General features: G+C 38.5%; 1 protein-coding gene across 9 annotated transcripts in view; it reads left to right on the top strand.

The window, feature by feature from the left end:
• Positions 1 to 14542, top strand: part of LOC127501583 (sickle tail protein homolog) — a 65964-nt gene extending 51422 nt beyond the window's left edge. For 2 of the 9 annotated variants that reach the window (XM_051873645.1, XM_051873654.1), the window contains 14 exons: positions 870 to 971; positions 1114 to 1154; positions 1331 to 1497; positions 2001 to 2176; positions 3979 to 4115; positions 5404 to 5551; positions 5647 to 6076; positions 6262 to 6472; positions 8175 to 8422; positions 8712 to 8852; positions 10991 to 11107; positions 12018 to 12095; positions 12223 to 13929; positions 14020 to 14535. In XM_051873645.1, the coding sequence (XP_051729605.1) occupies positions 870 to 971; positions 1114 to 1154; positions 1331 to 1497; positions 2001 to 2176; positions 3979 to 4115; positions 5404 to 5551; positions 5647 to 6076; positions 6262 to 6472; positions 8175 to 8422; positions 8712 to 8852; positions 10991 to 11107; positions 12018 to 12095; positions 12223 to 13929; positions 14020 to 14301 (3985 nt within the window). In that variant the 3' untranslated portion in view covers positions 14302 to 14535. Of the gene's footprint in view, positions 1 to 869; positions 972 to 1113; positions 1155 to 1330; positions 1498 to 2000; positions 2177 to 3978; positions 4116 to 5403; positions 5552 to 5646; positions 6077 to 6261; positions 6473 to 8174; positions 8423 to 8711; positions 8853 to 10990; positions 11108 to 12017; positions 12096 to 12222; positions 13930 to 14019 lie in introns of all 9 variants that reach the window. The other 7 variants (XM_051873639.1, XM_051873630.1, XM_051873664.1 and 4 more) reach the window with 7 other exon arrangements.
• The last annotated feature ends 1 nt before the right edge of the window (position 14543 follows it).

Raw genomic sequence — 14543 nt, 5'->3', positions numbered from 1 at the left:
ATCAGTGTCTGACTCTGGTTTGAACAATGTAAGGCTGAACACCCTTACTGACAATCGTCATTTTGGCTGCGTGAGATTCTTCAGCTTTGTTGTTGTTTGCCCTTTTCTGGAAAGGGGGCCGGGAGCAGCAGCTCATTTGCATTCAAAGGAACGTGCAAAAATGGCGTGTTTTTGCTCACACCCAATTAGGGGCAAATTTAACAAGCTATAATAAATGATATGTGGGGTATTTTGAGCTGAAAATTCACAGACACATTCTAGGGACACCAGAGACTTATATTACATCTTGTGAAAAGGGGCATAATAGGTCCCCTTTAAAAGTTTTGCGTCAGTAAGAAATGTATATTTTTGCCATCACAGGAATAAATTACATTTTATATATTAAAATAGAAGACAGTTATTTTAAATCGCAATAATATTTTATAATATTACTGTTTTTTGCTGTATTTTTGATCAAATAAATGCAGCCTTGGTGAGCATAAGAGACTTCTTTCAAAAACATTAAAAAACTCTTGCAACTTGTTAATGGTAGTGTATATACTTTGCTTTTCTTTGATTTTAATAAAACAAGGAAACAGTGATTTTACTTCCCTTTCCTCTGATGTTGTTATTTGTTCAAATAGTGCATGAGTAATTAAGGGCTAATGGGGAAAATAACAGAATATTCATGGTTCTGGTGAAGTGAATAAAGTGAAATTGAGAAGAGGCCAAGAGACCCTCTAAAAAAAAAGCCCAACATTCATATATATGCTGTTATTCATGCCTCAAATATTTCGTATTGTGTAATACAATTTAATAGATACACGGTTGAATGCCTGCGATCAAGTATGGAATTGTCTTTATTGAGTCACGTGACCTGTGTTTTGCAGTGAAAGAATAAAGGCTATGGAGCAGCAGATAGCCAGTCTTACTGGTCTTGTTCAACATGCTCTGATGAAAGGGCCAAGTACAAGTGCCAAAGAGACTTCCAGGTAAATGTTCACAGACACATTTAATGTGATTTTATAAATAGCATGAATTTAATTTGTATTAATATAATAAGAAAATAAAAACAAAATAATTAAAACTCATGCAAAATTATTCTAAAATTCTCTGTTTTGTCTTTCTCTATAGTGACAAACCAGTAAAGGTGGATTCTCTGGCACAGAATGATAGTGAGTAAACATTCAGTTATTGGCCATAATGATGTTTCCTTTATCATTCCTTCTTGTTCCTGTAAATCACAAATCTGAATTTAATCTTCATTTAACTTAGTGATTACATAGATAGTATATGCCATATATGTGTTGTTACCAGAGCAATAACTTCATAAATTGGTGTTTTTCTTTAGGCGTCTATACTGTAACATCATCTAAGGACCCAGCTGTGCAGATAGACAGTCCTTCAGCACAGGTTCATCCTCCTGGCAGAGACCCTGCTATATGCTCAATCCTCTCCACCTTCAGGAGAAACGTCTCTGACCTCAGACTGCAGCTCCACCAACTCAAACAGATGCAGGTACAAATGGAATTCAAATTGAAAGTTCTGTCCAGGACATCTGCTCTTTCTGTAGATGAGTTGCTGATTTATTAAATATTTCTCCTGTGCTTTCAGTCTAATAAAAAAAAAGTATTAGAATAGTTATGTTATGTATATATAATAACAATTCAATAGTAAAACAACTATTTCACATATTTAACTTGTAAATTATACACTATCTTTCAAAATTTAGAGGTCAGTAAGATTTTTTATTCAGCAAGGATACACTGATCAGAAAATGACAGTAAAAGACAAATTTATAATGTTACAAAATGTGTCTATTTCACATAAATGCTAAATTAAATTCAGAAAGACTTCTTTCAAAAATGTTAAAAAATCTTACAGACCCCAAACCTTTGAACGGTAGTGTATATATACACAAACATATGATGTATAATTATAGTAATGTGATGTAGTATTATAATATATACATTGGGTCAGAAAGCAGTTGTGTTGATAGAGCTTTGCTTTGCATATTACAGCTGCAAAACCAGGATGCCATGAGGCTGATGCTGCGACAGGTGGAGCAGGAGATCTCAGAAAAGGTATCAGGCACTGTGCTGCCCCTCGAGGACCCTGTTCATAGACAAAGAGTCCAGGTGGAAGAAGAAAGACACAGATATCTGGGCATGGAGGAGCATGTTCTCGTGCAGCTCGGGTAAGACAACAGGGCAGCATAATTTTTTTTTTTTTTTTTTTTTTTTGACTGGTGTGCTAATACGGATCTTGTTAAGACCTTGACATTAATTACCCATGAAGAATTCATCATGAATTGGTCATCTGTAGAATGTAAGAGACAGCTGTGGACGAACAGAACAAATGCTGCGATCTAGAGGGGAAAATCAGAGCAATGATTAGCTTCTGCAAACAAGCCAGATTTGATGCTGATTAACTGTTCACTTCTAATCTCCTCACTAGTTAATTATAATCACATGTCTCCAATCAATGCTGAAAGCACACTTTAATAAACAAAGATCAGAGTTTGATTTTTAATAGATGTGAGCAGAGGGGATTTTTTTACATCATTAGTGCTGTACTAAATTACTACTGTTATTTCAAAACCCATTTGGTGTTGTAAACCTTGATAATGTAAAACTAATCATGCCTTCCTTGGGTGGAGGTGTGTGTGATTGCATGAAATGACGCATTGAATAATCCACTGTCCCAACCTGTCTCCGAAGAATAAGGCTTGTGAAACTGTCTTTGTGTTTCCTGTCATGATGAATGCCTGCTGTCCTTATGGGGAAATATAAGTCAGATTGCTTCAGAAAGAAGTGGGTATTTAACTACAATGTGCATTAAACAGGTGTTGTTATTGTTAACTAAAGCTATTCAAAATAGTTTTTGTTAATTAAAACAAAGATTAAATAAATAAAAAAATATTTGATAAGAAACTTAAAAGCTTAAATGAAAATTAGAAATGTTCAAAATATGATTAAATACTATAATAGTATATTAAAAAATACTAAAATAACACTGCATGAAACATAAACACATTTTATTCCAGTGACCAACATCTATTAGTTAATCATCCACATAATAATACTGGCTTATATTAGATTGTGTTATAGTGAGAAAGAAAACAAAATTCAGAACTTGACATTGTGCATGGGAAAACCCTTAAGACACCCCTCAGGTAAATTACAGAAAACACAAACCATTTCCCACAAAGATGGTGCTAAACTATGATCTCAGAGCATGTGTACTGGCTTGCAGATTCCTGCATAGCTGGTCATGTTCAAGGCTTTTATATGCAGGTAGAACTCATGATGTCCAGCTTCAACAACTCACACTTCTTAACCATTTCAAGAAGGAAGAAGTCAGAGAATCTGAGAAAGACGTAGGTTGTGATGATCCTCTGATGGTATTTGGCTAAGGGCAGACTTTTGTTGTCGTCGTAGCTTACACAGCCAAACTTCTCTGCATGTGAACTGTCAGTCAACAAACAAGGCTAAATCACGTTAAACAGGTTTCAGCCTTCATCAGGACTCGCAGTCAAGACTTGCTCATTACACAGTATTAAGTGTCGGTAAAAGCTGCAAATGCTGGATTAAATGCATTTGAAATAAATATAAACAGTGGCGTCCAAATGTCTGAGACTATTTTTGTTCACTTAAACCATGAAATGAACAAACTTTTGAGCACAAGATGCTCTTTGGGTCATTCTTAAATCAAGCTGGATATCAAATACTTAAAAATTCTGAAATAAATGTCAGTCGTTCAGTTTAATTTTTACCCATATTGTTATACAGATAATGTATTTGTAATAAATTGTTAATAATAAAAAGTAACAGAAGCATTTTTTACTAGTGGACTTTTAGACCCCATTGTATATTCAGTAATTGTATTGTGCTTGTACTTCTGTCTGATAATGTAAGGTAGTCACTGATTTCTTAGCTTGCAATTTAAGTGACAATTGTTCTGATAAATGACACATCCTCTGTTGTAACAATGTCACAGAGAGCTGGAGAACTACGTGGAGATGCTCAAGAAAGAATCCACCTCTGCCATGAGCCTTCGGCCAGTCACTCTGAAGGATGTGGAGGAAGGGGCGGTCAATTTACGGAAAGTAGGAGAAGCTTTGGCCACACTCAAAGGTGATTGCATTTGTAGTTTTCCTTTTCTAAATGAAGATGGTACACTACTGTTCAACATTTGGGGTCAGTAAGATTTTTTTTTTTAAGAAAGTAATTCAGTAAGGACCAGGACTGTCAAAATTAACTCATTAATGCATGCAATTATTTTTTTTTTAGTTTAACGCTTAAGAGTTAAAAATATTTAACGCAATTAACGCAGCATCCGTTTTTTCATCTTAAGCTAGCATTATATTATATGATCACATTCTTATTCATGCAAATGCTCTTTGCATTAATAACCATTCAAGCGTGACAAGACACAAAAGAGAACTCAGTGGCACACTGACACACACACAACTCACGTGCACAGAAAGCCACTTCAGACAGCACGCTGGCCGCACTGAATTCTCTCTCGTGCTTGAACAGACAAAAACACACAAAATGATGCCAGAATGCCTGTTTTGTCAAGTATCCTCGTAAGCAACAGCCTTAAATAAGTTAAATAAAGTCTTAAATGAACGTAAAGAGAAATCGGATGCATGTCAGATCCACATCATGTGCGTCAGGTCTTAAAGTGATAGCAGCCTAATAAACCTGTTTCAGTCATTAAGGTTAATCAAACAACAAAAGAAAAAGAGAAAATCACTCACTGTTGTTGACTGAATAACTTTTATGGCTTTAATAAGGATTAATCTATAATTTATAATTTATGCAGTGAAGACTGTGAAGCGTTTGATAACTTATTATTGATATTCATTTTCTGTATATTTCCTACCTGTCAGATCAAATATTTAAAATATGCTGTCTTTATGTTGTTTCTTCATTAATTTGGAGATTAAATGTGAAATTATTACAATATGAAAATGTATTAAAAAATGTAATGTTAGGTTCGCACCTAACATTTAATTGTGATTAATCACAGAAAAAATGTGTGATTAATTAGTTAATCTTTTAAATCGATTAACAGCACTAGTAAGGACACATTAAATTAGACATTTATATTGTTACAACAGATTTCCGTTTCAAGTAAATGCTGTTCTTTTGAACTTTCTACTCATCAAAAATGCAACACGGTTTCCACAGAAATATTGAGCAGCACAACCGTTAATTTCTTAAGGAATTAATTATATTTTAAAATATATTAAAATAGAAAACAGTTATTTTATAATATTTCAAAATAATAAAAAAAAATTCTGTATTTTTGATCAAATAAAAGCAGAGAGACTTTTTCGAAAAACTCTTACAGACCCCAAACTTTTGAATGGCAGTAGATCATTCTCTTGTAAAATAATGAATTGCATCATTTCAGGAGAGTTCCCAGACCTGCAGATGAAAATGCGTGCCGTGTTGCGGGTGGAGGTGGAGGCGGTGCGTTTCCTGAAGGAGGAGCCTCACAAAATGGACAGCATGCTGAAGAGGGTCAAAGCTCTGACCGACACTCTCAGTGGACTGAGAAGGTGCAACTCATGTACCACTTAGAATATTAAATCCCTTTAGAGCTTTATACTTTTTTTGGATTTTGGTTCACTGTTAGGGTTTCTGTTTTCTGTAGATATGCCACCGAGAGCCACAACCATACTTCTGACTCAGTCCAAGTGAAGGCATTGCCTACTGATTCAGTTTCCTTTGTGGAGGAGTACAGATCTCCAAAACCTGTTTGCGAGTCCCCCACCCCACAACCAAGATCACCTGCCAAAGTCAACTGCTCGGAGCCCGTGCCATCTTCTCCTGTAACTGTGCACCGCATTCAGACAGCTCCCATCAGCACACACCACCCCAGTCCCCCCCTGACACCCACCCATGGCAGGGACTCCCCCACTGTGGCTAAGGTCAGTCCCAGGAGCAGAGAAAACAGCCCTGCCCTGCAAAAAAGAGCAGCTCCGCAGGGCCAGGAAGCCGTGCTAGTAACGACTGGATCCTCCTCACCTCCACTGCAAGCGGAGGAGATCGCTGTAAACAAAAGCAGGCCCATGCCTGAAGAGGTGCGGCTCAATTGTGCCTTTCACTTTTGATTGATTAAGATTGGTGGATTGGCACCAACACAAGAATGTCTTGTTTACATATAATTATTTCGGTAACTCTGTATTTATCTGTAGGGAACTTTCGCCAAATATCCTTTCACAGTATTTGTTTGCGACAACAACTACTTCTCTCGGGCTCTCCACAGGTTTCAAAACGGGCAGTAACGGAGGACACGGTTCACTCTGCTGGACCAGAAGCGGAAAAAGAAATGGAAAGGATCCTTCAGCAGACCCAGGCCAGCCTTATGAAGGCCATACCTGACCTGGAGGTGAGCAGCGAGGTGGACAGCGCCCTCTCTCAAACACCCATCTTGCCGGATGAGGTGGACTCTCCACTTCCTGTGTCTCCACTCCCTGGTATGTCTGTCCACTCATGTGAATCTGCATATAAACCATTCATTCAGATTGTAGGACATAAATAACACAAAACTGGGATCTGGGTAAATGACATAAGAGTGTTCAAGATAAAATAAAGGATACACACATCTGCCGATTTCTTAGAGATGTGCTCTTTATATTCATGTTGGTGTCATATAGTTTTAAAAAAGTTTAAATTTAAAGCTGCAGTCTGTAACCTTTTTGGGTTAAAAATGAACCAAAATCAATTTTTGAGCAAGTACATAACCAGCCGTTGTTCAAAACTATCTCCTTATCTTAGCCCGATTCACAACGGTAAGCTTGTAATAATGTTTTATAATAAAATCGGCACTGGTTGGTTTCTGTGGGAAATTCGAGCATTCAGCCGTTCGTCTTTGCATCATTACTTCACGTCTGTTTACATAGAGAAGGAGTCCCAGCTAGTAGGCTATATCATGTGAGGATGCTGCTGGTAGCGGATCATTTATAGCCTTTTCTCATAGCAGCTGAAATAATTAAACTTAGCATTTTGATGGCGGATTGTAATCCAGAAAGGTCCAAATGACAATTATCAGTGACAACTGGAGATTGACCCGTAATCAAAAGCAAAAGACTTCGGACTTTGGAGTGGCTACAGAAATTGAAATCTACCGGTAACGCTAATACACACTAAATACACATAGTCACGCAATGCTGATGTTGTTAACATTAACAATTTGAGAGCAAAGTATAACAATAATAATAATTTGCAGGTTTCAAACAGAGATGGCAACAAAGAGGCAAAACTTACGGACTGCAGCTTTAATGAATTAATTTAATGAAATTAAAGTAGGTCTGCAAAATTGTCACCTTTCTGCAAAAATCACCACTTTGAATCCAAAATGTCATTTGTGAGATTCATATAGATCCCATGTTTTTTTTTGTTTTGTTTTGTTTTTTTTGCCAAAAATAAAAACTCTATGGTTTAATGTTTGAAAGCAAAGAAGTTATGGCTTTGTTATTATTATTTATTAATGTTAAATACTGGATTTTTAAATTAGTAGAAATAGTAATAGTATATTTCTTTATTGGTTTATTTAATTTTTATAATGTAATAAAACTATTTTAATATTATTATTATTATCATTGTTGGGGTGGGGGGGAGGTCACATCTTTGCCACCTTTTTAACCCCTCATGAGTTTGCATCCCTCTAAAAGTAATTTAAAAAATCACATTATTTTCAATAAGATTTAAATGGGTCAAACGGGCCGCCTGTCTGACCAGGGCCCTTAGAATCGTTCTAATATTCCCCCGTTACTGTGCCCCTGCAAAGTAAAAATTATATTTAAAAAATCATTAATTATTCAGAAATATTTTTACGTTTTGGGGATTCATGACATTTTACAACCTGAACTAACTTTGCCTTGTCATTAAAAGGTCAAATTATAATATTTCAAGACCTATTTATTCACCCTGACAAACAGTCTTGAGAGTCTGCAGGGGTTTTCTCTATTATATAATTTCCTGTTTTATGTTATTTGCATGTGTTGGATCACTAATTTTTTTTTTTTTTTTTGGCTGACAAAAGCCAAAAAACACACCTCCCAGTTGTTTTTCAATAGGCTTTGTTTAGCTGGTTTAGGTGTGTTTGATTCGAGTTTAATCTAAACTCTGCAGGATTTAAATTAGTTAATGGGGCACTTTTTATCTTACTTCAAACAGAAGCCTCACCACAGGATGGACCCATAGTCGATAAACCAGTCCAGACCAGTTTGGAAAGGCCACAGAAGCCGACCATAGGAAAACCCCACAGGGCCAGTGTTGACAGAGTGAAGCCCAACCCTGAGATGACCAGTAAATCACCTCCCCCTCCCCCTCCACGCAGATTCTACCCCTCTGGAACTGGACTCACCACTGGACGGTCAGGAGAGGTTATCTACACCACCCGGAAAGAATCCATTAGTGCTCAGGTGCGTGTGTCGTGCATTTCATCTTCCTTTAATTGAGATCACACCAACATCATCCATGTGACTCAGGCCTTGCTGAGACAACACATCTAACATACAACGTACCTACTACGTGTTAAAATTGCAGCGTGCTGTATTTTGCCTGGGTGTGCCGTGCTCTGCGTATTGCATCCTGTTTTTGTGAATAATAATGACAGAAAATCACAGTAGAGATTCCAGCTGCTTTTGTTGTTTTGAGAGACATAATGGAGGGTGAGGGTCGGTCACACTCTGCTGGTTGTTTTGGCTATAGGAGGATGAAGAGGAGGCCCCGCAGCCCAAACCCTTGCGTGTGCCCCCAGAGGTCAAGCCCAAGCCCCGCACCCCTCCTGTCAACACCTCCACCTTACAAGATGAAGAGGATGAAGGAGATAAGATCATGGCTGAGCTACAGGTAAGCTAACCACAATCGTCCTCACAGGAGCCACTCACACAAAGACTTGAACATACACTTATTCTTGTTCAAACACACATATAGAGGAAAATCAAATGCACAGGAAGTTCAGACATGTCAGAGGTGTTAAGGGACAAATATCGAGCCCATACAAACATCAATGGTTGCCCTGCCAGTGTCAACATTTACGCAAAAACTTCAAAAGGAGGGCACTGTGGTGTATTGGCTCTCTCAGAAGTTTGAATTGTGCTGCCCTCTATTGTTAAGAATGGGTAAGATTTCCTATGAATCTAATGTCATCATGAATCCATGAATTTGCATGAAATGAAAAGTAACACAATGAAGTGCTCAGCATAAATGAGTACACCCCCTTTGTAAATTATGATTTTTATCCATTTCTCAGTGAATATGAGACCAATTTGCTGCATTTTTACAAAAGTTTTATTAAACATTTGTTTTTATTAACATAAAAGTGTTGCCACCTAACATCTTTAGGATAAGAAAAATAATAAATTTAATTCAAATGAGGTGTTGCAAAAATGATTACACCCTACAACAAATTCAACTAAATCTAATATTTGTATGGCCTCCTTGATTTTGATTTTTAAGAACAGCACCGATTCTTCTAGACATTTAATGAAAAAGTTGACGACATACAGCTACATCTTTCTCCATTTGTGAAGAATGAACTCTTTCAGATCCTGGATGCTGGATGGATAATGATGTTCAACTTGTCTTTTCAGAACTCCCCACAATTGTTCTGTTGGGTTGAGGTCTGGTTATATGCTTGACTAATGAATCACTTTTACGCTGTTCTTCCTTAGAAATGAACCAGTGACCTTAGATGTATGTTTTGGGTCATTATCATGTTGAAAGAGTGCCCGGTGACCTAGGGCACGGAGTGATGGTAGCATCTTCTCTTTTAGTATTTCACAGTACATCTGTGAATTCATGATGCCATCTGTGAAATGCAACTCCTCGACACCTGCAGCACTTGTGCAACCCCACACAAGAACACTGCCACCATCATGCTTTAATGTTGGTACCATGCATTTTTTATTGTACTCCTCATCCTTGCGATGCCATACAGTTTGGAACCCATCAGAGCCAAAAAGATTAATCTTTGTCTCATCACTCCAAAGTATAGAGTCCCAATGGTCTTTGCCTTTGTCAACATGAGCCCTGGCAAATTCTAGATGGGCTTTTTGTGCATGGGCTTCAGCAGTGGTTTCCTTTGTGGACGACAGCCATACATGCCACTCCTCTGCAGTGTATGTCGTATGGTGTCACGGGAAACACTCACCCCAGTTTGACTCTTTTTTTAATGATTTAGCCAACTTCTTGATTATGGACTTCTAATGATTTAGCCAAGTGCTGAACTCGTATGGAGATTTTCTTGAACTTTTCTCATCACAAAACACTCTTGACGAGGTGTTAACTTCTGTGGATGACCTGAATGTCTCAACAAGCTTCCCAAAAGTCCATCCTTTTTTTAATTTTTCCATCCAATCACTTTTGCGACAGCATTCAACTTTATTAGCAATGCCTTACTAATTTTCTTATAACCTTGACCTTTTTTGTGCAAAGAAATTATTTTCTTTCTCAGGTCTTGTGACATTTCTTTTCCATATAGTGACATTTTGTCAGCATTATACGGGGGTGGATTTTCTCTCTTAAAAACCACTCTTAATTGTCAATTATCCTGTGGCCACCTGCATGATTTTATTTTGTTTTCTCCTAACACATTCATTGGGATGTGCTCATTTTTGCACCATTATCTTAAATTATTTTGTTAGAATAGTTCCAATTTTGCCTTTGGTACTGACTAAGCTATTTTAAAACCAATAAACCAGATTTGCCCAAATATTTCAATGTATAGGATCTCATAGAAAGTATTAATTTAAAAGCGATATGGACATTTTTCTGAGAAATCCGCTGGGGTGTACTCAATGAGCAATGTGTGTGTATAGTATATATATATATGTATGTATGTATATATATATATATATATATATATATATATACCCTGTTTGGATAAAGGTTTTCAGTTCTGTTTGACCTCTCATAATTACACAAACGCAGGACGGAAAAATCCACCAGACACGGCACCTAATACCCATACACTTACCCCTCCTTAGGTTTTTCAGAAGTGCACTATTAAAGATTTACAGCCCAGATACATTGTCGATCTCACAACCCGTGAGTCCTCAGACAGTGAGATGAAGCCAGGGCTTTCCCTATCTTACCACACAAAGGTAACCGGTGTGATGAGTGCTAACTCCCCATCGCAGTCTAACAGCAGTGCTCACACGGGCAGTCGTGTCCCATAACCTCCCGCTCTACTGACACTAATGCACAAAACCCATTCTGATATACTGACATACTGATGAAAGTCAATGCCTGACCGTAGCCCCTCATTAAGAGAGGGTGTAATATGTTTGAATGTGTGTCTAACACTGGTCTGTCACTCACACTCTCCTGCTGAATGCTAATAGATACAGCTGTATAAGATGGTGTGGGTCAGAGTGACTGGGGCGTTGGAAAGGCCATTCAGCACACTCTGACTTCTGACCTTTTCCTTTTTTAGCATTCAGCGTCCACTTTGAAAAAGGGCCAGAATGTCCATTCTAAAGAGATATAAAGATATAATATTATTGCTTTTTGAATTATTTTTTTTAATGAAATACATATGTAGATAGCAAATATTTTATTTTGTATTTGTGTTTAACTTTAGTTTTTACAGGCCAACACTGTCAGGGTTTTCAAAACAGGAGAAGTATTTCTATGTTCAGGATCTTGGAGTGTCTATACAAAGACTAGATGCAAGTCACTTTCTACACTAATATGTTTTGTTTAAAAAAATAAACAAAAAAATTAAAGCATGTGTTTTTCACTAATAAAATTCTACTACTCCCTCAAGCACGTCTTGTCACAATAAATACATTTTTTTGAGCAATTCTTGACAACATACTGTAGTTTGCAATCTATGGATGAGGCTTAATGGTTATATTCTTTATGGAAGCTAGACAACTCTAGATGGCGCCATTGATCAGTTTTTTTTTTTTTTCTCTGCATCATACTGACTAGCTGTGTATTAATATGAAAATGTAACTAAAGGTCTGTCTCAGTGTAATGCAATGACTTTGTACTAACAAATTGTCCTAGCAGACCACCACTCATCTATCTGAAGAAGGAGCACTATCTGAAAGTAGGGAGAATAGTGCATCACCTGTTTCACCTGGGGTAAATATAATTTGTTTTACTGTTTGCATTGGTTTCATGTGAGATTTAAGAGCATGTTTGTATATTGTGTTTACTTTGTCTTTAATGTGTTGTTTGAAGTCCAAAGAATTCTTGATTTCTTTGTCAGGTCATGTATTATATCACCGGAACTTCAAAGACATCAAATGAGGGCATTTATAGGCCAGATGACCTAAAGGAGCCCAAGGAAGCTACATTTTCTACTTCAAAGGTTGCACCTGTGAATGCTTCTGACCTTTCCCAGCAGCAAAAATTGTTAATATCAGATGACTTCTCTGTAATTTCACTTGAGTCAAAACAATCAGTCAAGGAGGTCCAAAGCAAGCTAAACGATATTCATCAGGTGTCATCTGGTATCTCTTTAAAGAACAGCCCTGAAGTTGGAAAAGAGCTTAAGACTGAATCGGTTCTAAAGTCCCTAAAGCAGGTAGTTCCCCCACCCTCTGAGAAAGTTTCACCTGTTGAGAAGTTAGAGCAGCAGATACTATGTACGTCCTCTGAGCAACCTGTTCTGGATAAGTCAATAAAGCATGGATGTCGCTCAACCACTGTTCAAGTTACACTTGTTAGTAAAAGTCCTCAGAGTGCTGAACCTCATAATCACTCATCGATCCATCAGCCAAACACTGATGCCTCATGTTCAGCACAGCTGAATGACCATGAGAATGGGCAGGAAGTGACAAAGAGATCATCTAGAGGTCCAGTCAGATACACTGAGGAGGCCAGTCTAAGTCCAGACCTCCCAGGAGAAGAAGGTCCTCCTCCACCAAATAACATTGCCTTTAGGATAACTAAAAACAAGGTACAGGCTCTGTCGACAGGAGAATACCAACAGCTGGTAAACAGCAAGGGGACGGATGTCCAGACTCTTAAAGTGGGCTCAGAACCAACCGTACCTGCCCCAGAGGACTCTGGATATGACAAGAAGCCAGTTATCATAATTTTTGATGAGCCGATGGATATCTGTCAGGCCTATAAGCGACTGTCCACCATTTTTGAGTGTGAAGAAGAGCTGGAGAGGGTGCTGTCAGAGGAGAGGATCGATGAAGAGAACGAGGAGGAGGCGGAAGTGGAAGCCAACTCAAGTCAGCTTGGTCAGATAACACCTACAAATAATGCTCTAGATCAGTGCAGAACTGAGAACAGGGTGAATAGTCAGAGAAGTGGTAGCGCTGCATTGCCTCTACAACAGCAGAGTTCCTTCGAGAGTTCTGCTCTTGACGTTGAGGAAGGAGACAAGACAGAATCTCCTAAAGATGCGAAAAAGAAATTCAAGTTTAAGTTCCCCAAGAAGCAGCTTGTAGCTATTGGCCAGGCTCTTCGTACGGGGACAAAAACTGGCAAAAAGACACTGCAGGTCGTTGTCTATGAGGATGAAGAGGAACCAGATGGAACCGTGACTGAGCTCAAAGAAGCTAAAAGATTTGAGATCAAGGCCCACGCAGACTCTGATTCTAACACCCTAAGGTCTTTATCACAAAACCAGACTGGTACATCACAGAGCACCAAAGACAGAACCAAGGAACTCCGTAAGACTACGTATGAAACGTTAGACAGCCTTGAGCAGACCATTAAGCAGCTAGAAAGTACCATAAGTGGCATTGGGCCTACAGTGGTTTCCGAAGTCTCCTGCATGGAAGAATCGAAAGCAAAGAGAATTGCCAGTCATGCAGAACCGGAGGAGGGCAGTCCCACAAAAAAGCCGGCACCTCTGAAGCCCAAACCCCACAAGTCATCACTGCAAAAGAGACCCAAAACACAGTCTCGATCCTCCTCAAGCACGTCCACCTCTTCCAGTTCCTCCAACAGTAAACAGGTCTTTCTCAACTCCTCTTCACCCTTCTGCTGGTGGCTTGGGTTTGCTTTAAGAGCCTGACTTTCTAACCACTTTAAATGTGTTTCGTAGGTGTCTTCGGGTGAACGCACTTGGGAACACTCTGTTTTGAGGGCTCTGTGTGATTTCAGTGGACATGATTATGGACTTGGTGTCCTTCTTTTTCAAATCACTCTGTCTATTTTCACTGCTCAGACTTTTAATGAGGTTGAACCCATGAACCGTTTCTGTCTGACCGACTTGCTCTCATCTTTTTTGGGATTAATAAAGTGCATGTACTGTGGTTGGGAAATTGGTTGTACACTTGAGCATGCTGCCTGTTTTTTTTCTGTCACAAATCATGTCTACAAATAAGAAATCTTTAAAAGCTCTGTCCTCATTCTCATGTGTAGTAGTCATTCGCCTCAGTCCGTCTCTGACGTTGTTTCCTTGTCGATCTTTGCAGAACTCTGGTGACTCTCCGGCTTCAAGTCGGATTTCCTCACCCAAGTCCCGCCAGCAACCAGGGAGTGTGGAAAAACCTGGAAAGCCCCAAAAGCTCCAGGACTCCCAGAGGCAATTCCGACAGGTAGTTTTACTGTAGGGCATCCAGTGTA

This window comes from Ctenopharyngodon idella, chromosome 2, assembly GCF_019924925.1.
Source record: "Ctenopharyngodon idella isolate HZGC_01 chromosome 2, HZGC01, whole genome shotgun sequence".
Taxonomy (NCBI): Eukaryota; Metazoa; Chordata; class Actinopteri; order Cypriniformes; family Xenocyprididae; genus Ctenopharyngodon; species Ctenopharyngodon idella.
Note: the sequence above shows the minus strand (reverse complement) of the source record. Positions and strands in the feature narration are given on the sequence as shown.